We start from the raw sequence: 13591 nt of genomic DNA, 5'->3' as shown, positions 1-13591 counted from the left end.
TCTATTAATACAGAAAATGACATGAATCTTTTGGTAGAATCTACAGAAAATAACTTAGTTCTAGGGGTCTGGCAGTGGAATTGAGAGGATGAACAAAAGAAAGGCCTGAACATGCAGTGGCACTGTGGCTTAAGTACAGGACCTCGAAATTTTATTGGGTTATTTTAAGCCTCTCTAAATCATACTATGGATCCTCTTCACCAGAAATTCCAAACTGCTGCCAGAGTGATGTAAGCAGGTACAGACAACAACAAGAAAAACCTCTTGGAGTATGATTGCCTGCAAACGGTTTTAGAATAGTGACCTATATGCTGAGATTTTTTTTAGTGATTGGCAATTATTCCTAGTAATTTAAGAATTACTCCTAGCACCTTTAAGGTAAACTAATCACATAATTTCAACAAATAAAATCATAAATACATTTGTGAGAAAATAACATTAAAATGATTTGATAATCTAAATATTCTGTGTTTCACTTGCAAATTACAGTCAGGACAATGTTTTATATGAAAGTATCTTTCGCACTACATTTTTAAAAGCTTGTTTCACCTGTTGGTTCCTTAATGTGTAAATAAATGGATTCAGCATAGGGGCAACAGAAGTATTGAGCACTGCAACTCCCTTTGTCAAAGCAACTTCTTCTTTTGGTGATGTTTTGACATACATAAAAATGCAACTTCCATAGGAAATGGAGACCACAATCATATGGGAAGAGCAGGTTGAGAAGGCCTTTTTCCTTTGTTGAGCTGATGGGATTCTCAGAATTGTTCTGAGGATGTAAGAGTAGGAGAGGATTACTAATGTCAAAGTGGTCAAAAGAGTTAGTACAGCTAAAACAAAGCTTATGAGCTCTAGAGTGCTCGTGTCTGTGCAAGAAATTTGCAGCACAGGAGCAGAATCACAGGTAAAGTGGTCAATGATATTAGAGTCACAGAACTCCAAATCTAAACCCATGATCAGAGGTGGAAAGATTACCAAAAATCCAGCCAGCCAAGAGGAGATTACCAATTTGTAGCAGATCTTGTTACTCATGATAGTTGTATAATGTAGAGGCTTGCATATTGCTACATAACGGTCATAGGACATAGTGGCCAGAAGAAAAAACTCTGTTGCACCCAGAAAGATTAAAAAAAATAACTGAGCTGCACAAGCATTGTAAGAAATAGATCTGTCTCCACTTGCAATACTCATCATAAATCTAGGATTACACACAGATGTAAAGGAAATTTCTAATAAAGAGAAATTTCTGAGGAAGAAATACATAGGTGTCTTCAGTTGGGAATCCAGCAAAGTAAGAATAATTATAATGAGATTTCCAGAAACACTCAGTACATAAGTAATAAATTAAAAGAAGAAAATCAGAAGTTGTAATTTCGGGTTGTCTGTCAGGCCAAGGAGGATGAAATCTGTCACTGATGTTCTATTTTTCATTATTTGTTGGTTGAATTTTTCACAAATTTTACTGTACATTTAAAAGACAAAACAATACAACAGAGAAGCATAAACATATGTACTTGGAATTTCAAATAATGATAGCATTTTTAAGAAGTCAGTTATTCCTAAAAAATTAATTTCTGTATAGAATCCCCATTTTCTGAACTATATCATACATCTTGTATGTCAAAATTTTGATTAAAGCAAATTTTATTAATAATACTTGTATTATTTCTGGATAGAGGTTACTATACCCATTCTGTACAGTTATTAAATAATATATTTCTTGATTGATAGGCTTTTTGATTCAGTATTTACCAGAATACATTATGCTTTTTATTAACAAATCTTCTCTAAGCATAAAGTAACCTTAATGCTATGAAAATCAGGGATAATCATAACTCTAGTTAATATTGTCTAAATAAAAATTTTAGAGTAACAATTTATGAGTAACAATCTGATGAATAATATATTGAAGTTAAAGCAGAGATAAATCAATGAAGAATACTTACTTTTTTTAAGTGCTAGAGTATATGCTGAATGAAAATAAAGTATATTAGCTAGTACCACAGCCAGCCAGCAAAATAATGGTATGAAGAGAAATCACTATTTTTCTTTCCTAATAAATATCCTGATATTTAATCTCAGTAACCGAATATGGTTATATCCCTATATTGTTTTCTTTTTTTGTCTGAGATGTTCATACATCCAACCTGTTATTTCAAGAAGAATTTCTAATAAATTATTATAGAAGAAAAACAATGTTGAATTATTTTTCATAGACTTTTCTAATAACTCAGAGAACCATTTTCTTAATTTACTTTAACAAAAAATAAAGTCCTTCATCTTTTATTTGTTTTGCAAAAGATATACAGATTTGCTTCAGAAATTATCTTTGAGAGAAACTATTTTAATGACTTTTGGGAAAGCAATAATAGGACACTGATGAATCAAGCACAAGAGAAAATTTTATAAATATATTTTAATTGGTTATTTATGGGAATTCTATTCTATTGGGAATAATTTCAAAATTTTAGCTAGCAGAAATTGAACATACATTTGACTAAATTTAATTATAACTTTTTTCTATAACCTTTAAGATAAATTAAATATTGATAAATTGAATATTTACATATATTATAGCAATACATAACACAAATTTTTTACTAATTTATAAATAAATTACAGCTCATATTTTTGTTTTTTTTGTTTTTGTTTTTACATAAATTGAATAATAACATATATTTTAGCAATACATAACAAAAATTCTTTACTAATTTATAAATAAATTACAGTTTTATTTTTGCTTTGTTTTTGTTTTTGCACCATAAATAGATGTGCTAAGATTTTACTACTGGTTCTGCACTCAGGGTTCACTCCGGTAAGGTTCAGGGGACCATGTGGGCTCTGGAGTTGAACGTAGCTTTTCTGTGTTCAGGCAAAAGCAATACCTGGCATACTATTGCTCCAGCCCTAGTAAGCTAATTTCCTAGTGAATAAATACAATAAAAATATATTTTATCAAAATTAGCATTATAGTGTGGAACATATTATTTAACTATATTTTTAATTTAAAAATTGATAATGCATGTGTTATATAGTGGTATATAAGAGGTTTAAAATGTTCGGTTTTAAGGCTCTTGCATTATACCACATAACACATGAACACATTCAGTACTAATTATCTCAATACAGAGTTTGGAATAAATCATCAACACTTCCAGATGTGGTCCCAAAACAAAAGTAAAATAAATTAATAAATGAACAAACAGATCATTATAAAATTTTTTTTTTTTTTGGTTTTTGGGCCACACCCGTTTGACGCTCAGGGGTTACTCCTGGCTATGTGCTCAGAAATCGCCCCTGGCTTGGGGGGACCATATGGGACGCCGGGGGATCGAACCGCGGTCCGTTCCTTGGTAGCGCTTACAAGGCAGACACCTTATATCTAGCGCCACCTTCCCGGCCCAAGATCATTATAAAATTTAACCTTCAGAACAGTGTCATGTCTTCTACTAAGTCTGTTTTTGACAAAATCTGGATTTGACAGTATATATGTAATACCCAACAATGATTATATTATAAAATATGTATGATATAGTATAAATGGTTACTAACAACATTTAGGAGTATAGATGTATCAAAGTAAATTATATATCATATAATTGAATAATAAATTTATGATGAAAGAAAAAATAAATAGAAGAAAAATGTTGCAGAAGAAAATAACATAGAAAAATTTTCATGTTTTTACAAATTAAATATATCAGGACTATATCTTGTGTATGGTGGGAGAATAGAGCTTTTAGTTCATCTTTAAATGACTTTAATATGCTCTTCAGATTCTATAACATTCTATATCATCACAATACTTTTATCCCTCATTATTTTTACATCCGGCATTTAAAATTTTCAAAATATTTCATTTGATAGTATTGTCTATAAAAATACAAATGCTTTCCTAAAAGCATGACTATTGACATGTCAATATGTGTCATGTTCAATATATGTCTATATGTAGACATATACATGTCTATATATGTATATATATCAATGTTTATATTCTCCTCAAATTACATTTAATACTAAAATTATGTGATTATTTTCCAATAAAAGTGTTTTAGAAAATAATTATTTCTTCAAATATAAGGGAAATTTCAATATATGACATCATAATATTTGATACAATGTTTACTTTATCCTCTTTAATTTTCATTCTCTGAATATGAAGTGAAGCAAATATGTCAGCTTAGTAAAATCTAAATCATGATTTTATTATTTTAAATAATTTATGTGATTTAATAAAGTTATACACATGTACCTAAAAGAAAAAGAAAAGAGAGTCATTTAAAGATAAATGTGGGGGCCGGTGAAGTGGTGCTAGAGGTAAGGTGTCTGCCTTGCAAGCGCTAGCCAAGAAAGGATCGCAGTTCGATCCCCCTGGTGTCCCATATGCCAGGGGCAATTTCTGAGCGCTTAGCAAGGAGTAACCCCTGATCATCAAACGGGTGTGGCCCAAAATACCAAATAAATAAATAAATAAATAAATAAATAAATAAATAAATAAATAAATAAATATAAATGTGGAATTAGAAATTCCTTAAGTCCATCTTTTTCCCAACATATCAATTTACTGGAAAAATTTTGTCTACAAATATTACACTCTTTGTTCCATTTCAAGTTCTTGGCTCTTTTGTCAAATATTAGTTGACTATATATATGAGGAATTATCTCTGGAAATTCTGTTATAACCCAATAGTCTGAGGCTCTATCTTTGTTCCAGTACCATGCTGTTTTAATCACTATGGCTTTATAGTTAAGCTTCAGATTAGGTAAGGAGATGCCACCCAGCTTCTTGTTTTTCAGTATGTATTTGGCTAACTTTGGTCTTTTGTGTTTCCAGATGAAATTTATAATTGATTGTTTTAAGTTCTTAAAAATGATGTCTGCATTTGGATAGATATTGCATTGAAGCTATATAGAAGGTTAGGTAGGATTGTCATTTTGACTATATTGATTCTACCTACCCATGAGCATGGGATGTTCTTCCATTTTCTTAGGTCCTCTTCAATTTCTTTCTGAAGTGTTTTGAAGTTTTCATGGTATAGGTCCTTCACTTTTCTTGTAAGATTGACTCCTAGGTACCTGATAATTTTTATACTATTTTAAATGGGATTGTCTCCTTAATCTCTTTCTCTTCTACTTCATTATTTGTATAGTGGGATGCTACTGTCTTTTGTTTATTGACTTTGTAGCAGGGCATTTTGATGTATTGGTTAATTGTTTCAAGGAGTTTTACTATGGACTTGGACTCTTCAGGGTTTTTGATTTATATCATCATATCATCTGCAAAAAGAGATACTTTTAGTTTCTCTTTCCCTATTTGGATTCCTTTGATTCCTTTCTCTTATCTGATTGCTATTGCTAGGACTACTATAACTATGTTGATTAAGAGTGGGCCCGGAGAGATAGCACAGCGGTGTTTGTCTTGCAAGCAGCCGATCCAGGACCAAAGGTGGTTGGTTCGAATCCCGGTGTCCCATATGGTCTCCCGTGCCTGCCAGGAGCTATTTCTGAGCAGACAGCCAGGAGTAACCCCTGAGCATTGCCGGGTGTGGCCCAGAAACCAAAAAAAAAAAAAAAAGAGTGGACAAAGTGGACAGCCTTGCCTAGTTCCTGACCTTAGTAGAAATGCTTTCATTTTTTTGCCATTAAGGATAATGTTGGCTGTGGGCTTTTCATAGATAAATGTAACTATCTTGAGAAATGTTCCTTCCAGTCCTATTTTGCTGTGTGTTTTCATCATGAATAGGTGCTGGATTTTGTCAAATGCCATCTCTGCATCGATTGATATAATCAGGTGCTTTTGGTCTTGTTCTTGATGTGGTGTATGTTATTGATTGATTTGAATATGCTGAACCATTCTTGTATCCCTGGGATGAAACCCACTTAGTCATGGTGTATAATCTTTAATGTATTGCTAGATTCGGTTTGCTAAGATTTTGTTGAAGATGTTTGCATCTAAGTTTATTAGTGAGGTTGGTCTGTAGTTTTCTTTCATGGGGCTGTCTTTGCCATCTTTTGGAATGAGTGTGATATTAGCCTCATAAAAAGAATTAGGAAGGATTCCTGTCTTTTCAAAAATTTGGAAGAGCCTGTGTTTTAGTGGTAATAATTTTCAGAATGTTTGATAGAATTACCTGTAAAATTGTCTGGACCTGGGCTTTTATTCTTGGGGAGTTTCTTAATTACTGATTCAAGTTTATTGTACATAACTGTCCTGTTTTTTCTACATCCTCCTTTTTCAGTCTTGGAAGATGATATTTTTCCAAAACTCTGTCGGTTTCTTCTGTGTTCTCTAACCTGACTGAGTATAGTTGTTCATAATAAGTCCTCATGATGTGTGGATTTCTTGGGGTTCTGTTGTAATCTCTCCCCTTTCATTTGTGATCCTGTTTATTTGGGTGTTTTTCCTCTTTTTTTTTTTTTTGTTGAGTCTTGCAAGTGTTTTGTCTATCATGTTTATTCTTTCAAAAAACCAACTCCTGGTCTCATTGATTTTTTTAATTGTTTTCTTAGTTCCTATGTTGTTTATTTCTGTTCTGGTTTTTACCATTTGTTGTATTCTGGCTGTGTTTAGGTTTCTTTGCTGCTGTTTTTCCAGCTCCTTAAGGTGTCCCTTTAAATTTTTGATTTTGTCATTTTCCTCTTTCCTCACGGAAACCTGTATTGCTATGAGTTTCCCCCTAATTACTGCTTTTGCTGTGTCCCACAGATTGTAACATCTGTTTTGCTTCAAATACTTTACCTGCAGTTGTGAATATTTAAATCTTAATAAGCCATTATATTGACATGTATTCTTCCTTAATTTAACACTAAGTTACATGATTTTATTTCAAAAGTTTATTACTAAACATTCTTGTTTCAATTGTCTGAGAATCATTATTCAGTACTACAGTTTTACAGTTATTCAGTACTACACTTTTATGTGACTATAGTTTCACAATATAGTTTACTGTGAGAAAATATTATGTCTATCATCTTGTTTCTTGGAATTTCTTTTATCAATTGCTTGTGTAGTTTTATAACTCTGTACATTATTTTGGAATACTTTGTTTATATCTTGATCAATTCTATGATCAATTCTATGAAAACTTTGATGGTAATAATATTCAGTCACTATAGAGTTTAGGATATTATTATTATTATTATTATCATCATCATCATCATTATTTGGGATCACTTCAGGGCACTCAGGGGTTACTCCTGGCTCTATGCTCAGATATTGCTCCTAGCAGGCTTGTGAGACCATATGGGATGCCAGGATTTGAACCACAGTCCTTCTCTGCATGCAAAGCAAACACCATAGCTCCATGCTATCTCTCTAGCCCAACGGTATTATTTTAATAGTGCTTGATCCACTTATGCAAAATATTTTTACTTCCTCATCTGATATATTTATTTCAAAAATACTTAAATTTTAATGTAATAATCTTTTCCTTCCTTTTCATTTGAGTCTAAAATATATAGATATAATTGCAATTGTGGTTGTGTTTTATTTATTTCTTTCTTTCTTTTTTTTTTTTTTTTTTTTTTTTGGTTTTTGGGCCACACCCGGCTTTGCTCAGGGGTTACTCCTGGCTGTCTGCTCAGAAATAGCTCCTGGCAGGCACGGGGAACCATATGGGACACCAGGATTCGAACCAACCACCTTTGGTCCTGGATCGGCTGCTTGCAAGGCAAACACCGCTGTGCTATCTCTCCGGACCCTTCTTTAGACATTTGTTATATGCTCTTGGCTAGGGAGAAAATGTGACAAAACTATCATCTGTACCATTGATTTTTAATACTTTTCAATCAGATCTTCTCTAGGTGGAATCATAAGATAGCTCTGTGGGGAATCAATAGGTCTCCTGCAGTTTGTCCTTTGATGCCCCTACAGATCGCGAACCACGTGTGGCTCACTATGCTTTTAATGTGGCTCTTCTGTGTGCTGGGCGGCCACTCCAGGAGTCAGGATTCTGCTCCTAGCCTCTGTCAGTGTGCACCCTGTGTGCAGCCTTGGCACTGGCTTCAAGAGTGTAGGATGATACCCAGTATCAACCTCAAACAAAGGTGTTCCCACAATGTCATCCTTTTTTAAACCTCTTCCTTTGATATTTGAAAGCCCACTAAATATGTACTTTTATCTCTCTCTCTTGACCTGAAGCCTCCTGGTATTGGGAATTGGTTTAATAAAGAAAGAGGTGTTCTAGCTTTTTGGGCTTGAGGCAGAGAGTACAAGGTAAAAGTCCATGCAATCCATGATCATCCTTTCCTGGCTAGCTTGGTTTATTATTTCTTTCCTGCTACCCTGCTTCTTCAGAATGAGGTTGGGTGGGATTAAAAATACAGTGCCTGGAGTGATCTTAAAACACATATTTTATTTTGCCCAAAAGTGAGCATATTCCATGAATTCTCAACCCAGAATTTTCTTTTCCATGGATTCTAATGTTCAGAGTACTCATGATTAAAGTTGTGAGCTAATGCAATTAAATGCTGTTTTTCATATAGATTATGTCTTCTGCATTATATAAGTGCCAATCAGAAATTTTTTGCAAGAGTGGAAATATTTCAATATCTCCTTCTCAGACACAGCTATCCCAAAATCAGATTCTTTTTCGAACACATCCATAATATGTCTCACTGTAAAACCTACTTGTGAAACTTCCCTGCAGAGAAATATTAAGTTTATAGAGTAAATGAACAACGTCTGCCAAATACACAAGCTTAGCTACCCATTTCTTGTCCAACTGGGGCTGTACAAAGTTAGAGTTTTGCTCTCACAGGAACTGCACTACTTCTCCCCTCTTGCCAACAAGTCAAGGGAGCACCCTTTCCCTTAACAGAACTCTTCACTTCCTCATGAAGAAGATGCTAGAGTGGGCATCCATACTCTCACCCAGGGTGGTGAATAGCCTGGATTTGATCACAGTTGTGAATTTCACAAATTATCTTTACTGTGTCATCTGTCACAGAGTTTAGTTCAGCTGGGAGCTTTTTTGAATCCAGTCTATCATACAATGAGTGGATACAATGTACTGGTGTGCACCTTCAGTTTTTTGTGGCTACACAAAAATACTAAGCCATGCACAGTGCATCATCTGTACATACATCAACACATCAGATTATTATTCTGAGTGAAATGAGTCAGAATGAGAGGTGTAGAAACAGAATAATCATTTGTGGCATAAAGGAATAATAAATGGCAATATGGTAAGAATATCTAGAGAAAATAGGGATGAGGGACAAGAGGACTAGTCTATGAAAGGAAGCTTGCCATAAAAAGTGGTGAGTTCAGTTAGAATAGAGAAAGATACATTATGACATTGAGAGTTGGAACTTATCACTCTGGACAAGAAGTGAGTGCTGAAAATGGATAAGTGACATGCATGGTACCCTTTAATTAACAATATTGCAAACCACGGTGTCATAAAGAAAACTTTGAGAATTTCAGTGATATAAAGGAAAAGAGAAATAAAGAGAAAAAATAAAATGCCTGCCCCTGACATAGGCAGAGAAGGATGAAGGAGAAGGAAATAAGGGACATTGGTGGTGGGGAAAGTGCACTGGTGGAAGGTGATGTACATTCTATGATTTGAAATGCAAGTATGAATAACAAAGAAAGAGAAACTGGTTTTGCTACAACTTTGCAGCCTGCTAGAATAGTAAAATGAAGAAAGATAGGAGCTGTTTGTTTACTACCTAAAAGCTGAGAACAGAAAAAGAGGTTGCACATAGCTAGCTGGCTGGACTGTCTTTGATTTGCAAATATACTTGGCCAGCAGGGATCTTTAGCAGTTGTTGGTACTGAAATTTCTCTGACTGCATATTGACTAAGGCTGAATTTTGGTCTGTAGTTTTGCAAGGGAGACAAAGCCAAATGATAAGAAAAGAGATATAATGTAACAGCCATGTTATATATATAACAGAAATATAACCAGTGATCCACGTAGGGATTATGACCAACTTCCTCACGGGCCTGCTGGTTAAATTATTTCTTGGGGGAATATCAGGCACTGCACTAGGAAAGCCAATAAACACATCTGGTGTGTACTTCCCTAAGATGGAGATACCTATGCTGCATGCTGTGGCAATTAAATATATATTTTTAATTTTCTTCTAAAATATTTACTATATACATTTTCCCATTGGTCCTTATTTTGAAGTGTTGAAATATTGACATCTGATGTGACTTTAGAAGAGGATATATATTGAATAAAGTAATATAATACGATCAGTGGTTACTTAAAGAAGACAAAAATGTAGTGACAACTTCTGAAACAAAGTTTAAAGGAGCAGAAGGAAAATAAAATAAATGTTAATTTTTTAACTAAATATAGGAATTAACTATATATTAAAATAGATAAATTAGGGCCCTGAAGATAGTAATATACTTGTATTGCATGTAGTTGACTGGGTTTGATCCCTGGCACCCTTTATGGCTCCCAAATCCTAACAGAAATGATTTATGGTACCCATGTCTTACCAGGTGTGATTAATTGCTAGGGACAAAGTCCTTAATACTGCTGGGTGTGGTTCCAAAAGAAAACACAAAGAAGACATTATATAATAAATGTATAACAAATAAGATTAAGTAGCTTCTGTCACAATTGCTTAGCAATAGAAATTACCAAGTCAAACAAATTAAAAAGTAATTAAATTTAAAAGTTCAGTAAATTTACATTGTGCTTTATATACTTAATTCTTTCAATATGATTGGAGGGAATCTTAAATAAAAGCAATTTAACTCACAAGTTTGTTACAAGTGAGAAGAAACAAGTAATTAGCTAGGAAATTACATCTTCATAGAATTGCAAACTACAAACATGAATAGAAATTCCTAAAGAAAATCATTATCAAGACAAATGTGACTAGTTACCTCTCTGTAGAATCATTTTGTGGAAGAGCAAAAGTACAGTGGATAGGGTGTTTACCTTGCACATAGCCAGTACATGTTTGATCCTCAGCACCCTATATGATTTCCTGAGCTCCTCTGAAGTGGTCCCCAAATACAGAGCTAGGAATAAGCCCTGAGCATTCCACGCTACAAAAAAAATTGGTTTATGGAACCAATTCTACAATACATTTAAATTTTAAATAATAACATTAACTTGAAAAGTTATAAAATATTTGAATTGCTAGAAACTAGTACAAGTTATGTTAACTAATTATTAAGCATTTCTATAATAAAAACTTCTAAAAAACCCAAAAAACAAAAAATACTGGTCTATTCTTACCTCCTTCCAGTCATCACAAATGGACAGTTACATACTTATTTTTTATTTAGAAATTAGGTATACAAAAGTTTTCTAGATCAATATAAATCTATCTAGAAATTATTAATTTGGGGTTTATTTATTCCTTTATTTTCTAAGTTTCTTATAGCTATTATATTACATAAGATAAATCATTACAATTGGGATGCTTATAACTATATGTTATGTGATAATATACCATCTTTTCTTGCATACATTAAAAAGAATAAATGTAATCACAAATAACATTATTTGAAGTATCTATTAATACAGAAAATGACATGAATCTTTTGGTAGAATCTACAGAAAATAACTTAGTTCTAGGGGTCTGGCAGTGGAATTGAGAGGATGAACAAAAGAAAGGCCTGAACATGCAGTGGCACTGTGGCTTAAGTACAGGACCTCGAAATTTTATTGGGTTATTTTAAGCCTCTCTAAATCATACTATGGATCCTCTTCACCAGAAATTCCAAACTGCTGCCAGAGTGATGTAAGCAGGTACAGACAACAACAAGAAAAACCTCTTGGAGTATGATTGCCTGCAAACGGTTTTAGAATAGTGACCTATATGCTGAGATTTTTTTTAGTGATTGGCAATTATTCCTAGTAATTTAAGAATTACTCCTAGCACCTTTAAGGTAAACTAATCACATAATTTCAACAAATAAAATTATAAATACATTTGTGAGAAAATAACATTAAAATGATTTGATAATCTAAATATTCTGTGTTTCACTTGCAAATTACAGTCAGGACAATGTTTTATATGAAAGTATCTTTCGCACTACATTTTTAAAAGCTTGTTTCACCTGTTGGTTCCTTAATGTGTAAATAAATGGATTCAGCATAGGGGCAACAGAAGTATTGAGCACTGCAACTCCCTTTGTCAAAGCAACTTCTTCTTTTGGTGATGTTTTGACATACATAAAAATGCAACTTCCATAGGAAATGGAGACCACAATCATATGGGAAGAGCAAGTTGAGAAGGCCTTTTTCCTTTGTTGAGCTGATGGGATTCTCAGAATTGTTCTGAGGATGTAAGAGTAGGAGAGGATTACTAATGTCAAAGTGGTCAAAAGAGTTAGTACAGCTAAAACAAAGCTTATGAGCTCTAGAGTGCTCGTGTCTGTGCAAGAAATTTGCAGCACAGGAGCAGAATCACAGGTAAAGTGGTCAATGATATTAGAGTCACAGAACTCCAAATCTAAACCCATGATCAGAGGTGGAAAGATTACCAAAAATCCAGCCAGCCAAGAGGAGATTACCAATTTGTAGCAGATCTTGTTACTCATGATAGTTGTATAATGTAGAGGCTTGCATATTGCTACATAACGGTCATAGGACATAGTGGCCAGAAGAAAAAACTCTGTTGCACCCAGAAAGATGAAAAAAAATAACTGAGCTGCACAAGCATTGTAGGAAATAGATCTGTCTCCAGTTGCAATACTCATCATAAATCTAGGATTACACACAGATGTAAAGGAAATTTCTAATAAAGAGAAATTTCTGAGGAAGAAATACATAGGTGTCTTCAGTTGGGAGTCCAGCAAAGTAAGAATAATTATAATGAGATTTCCAGAAACACTCAGTACATAAGTAATGAATAAAAAGAAGAAAATCAAAATTTGTAGTTTCAGGTTATCAGTCAGTCCAAGGAGAATAAAATCGGTCACTGATGTTCTATTTTTCATTATTTGTTGTTGATTTCTTTCGCAATCTTGGTGGTACACTCAAGAGAGAAAACAATACAACAGACAAGTATAAATATCTGTGCCTGCATTTTTTTTAATCATTGCATATTTTAAAGAGTGTCTGAAACTTAAAATTATTTTTCTATGTAGAGTCCTCCTTTTTCTCAACTTTCCTGTAACTTACAGGCCAATCATTGTGTTATATAAGAATCTTATTATTCTGAATAAAATGTAATATGTTTTCCTACAGGTTTCTAAAATTTTGTTACAAGTATTGAATAGAAAAATTTATGTTAACTAAAGTATGCAAGATATAAAGTTTTAAATGTAAGATTATCTAGGAATTACTATCTCTACTCACAGTGACCATGATGACCCTAATTAATAGGCAATTAAAATTCTAACATTTTGTTTTTTATAAATAGAAAATAGCATCTCTATATTATATTTATTGATCTATATATAAAAAATTAGCGAGCATTTTAATATTGTATCATTAACTTTGTTTTTTAAATAATGTTACATAAAATGGTGTGCATACTTTTAATCCACCACACATTCATTCCTGTTCAGTAATAGAACATAATAAATTAGTAATATATCAGTAATATTCTATTTAGTAATGGCTTTATCACATTATCATTCTTGTTTTTTGAAAAAAATATATTT

The 13591-nt window shown here is 33.1% G+C and overlaps 1 protein-coding gene and 1 pseudogene across 1 annotated transcript; both read right to left on the bottom strand.

Annotated features, from left to right (window-relative positions):
* Window positions 1–489: 489 nt before the first annotated feature.
* Window positions 490–1431, bottom strand: LOC126022740 (olfactory receptor 6C76-like; annotated as a pseudogene).
* Window positions 1432–11980: 10549 nt separating this feature from the next.
* LOC126022739 (olfactory receptor 6C76-like) lies at window positions 11981–12922 on the bottom strand. Its single transcript, XM_049783734.1, has one exon. It carries the CDS (start codon window positions 12920–12922, stop codon window positions 11981–11983), a length of 942 nt encoding a protein of 313 aa, XP_049639691.1.
* Between the last annotated feature and the right edge of the window lie 669 nt (window positions 12923–13591).

Source organism: Suncus etruscus, chromosome 11, assembly GCF_024139225.1.
Source record: "Suncus etruscus isolate mSunEtr1 chromosome 11, mSunEtr1.pri.cur, whole genome shotgun sequence".
In the NCBI taxonomy this organism is placed as follows: Eukaryota; Metazoa; Chordata; class Mammalia; order Eulipotyphla; family Soricidae; genus Suncus; species Suncus etruscus.
Note: the sequence above shows the minus strand (reverse complement) of the source record. Positions and strands in the feature narration are given on the sequence as shown.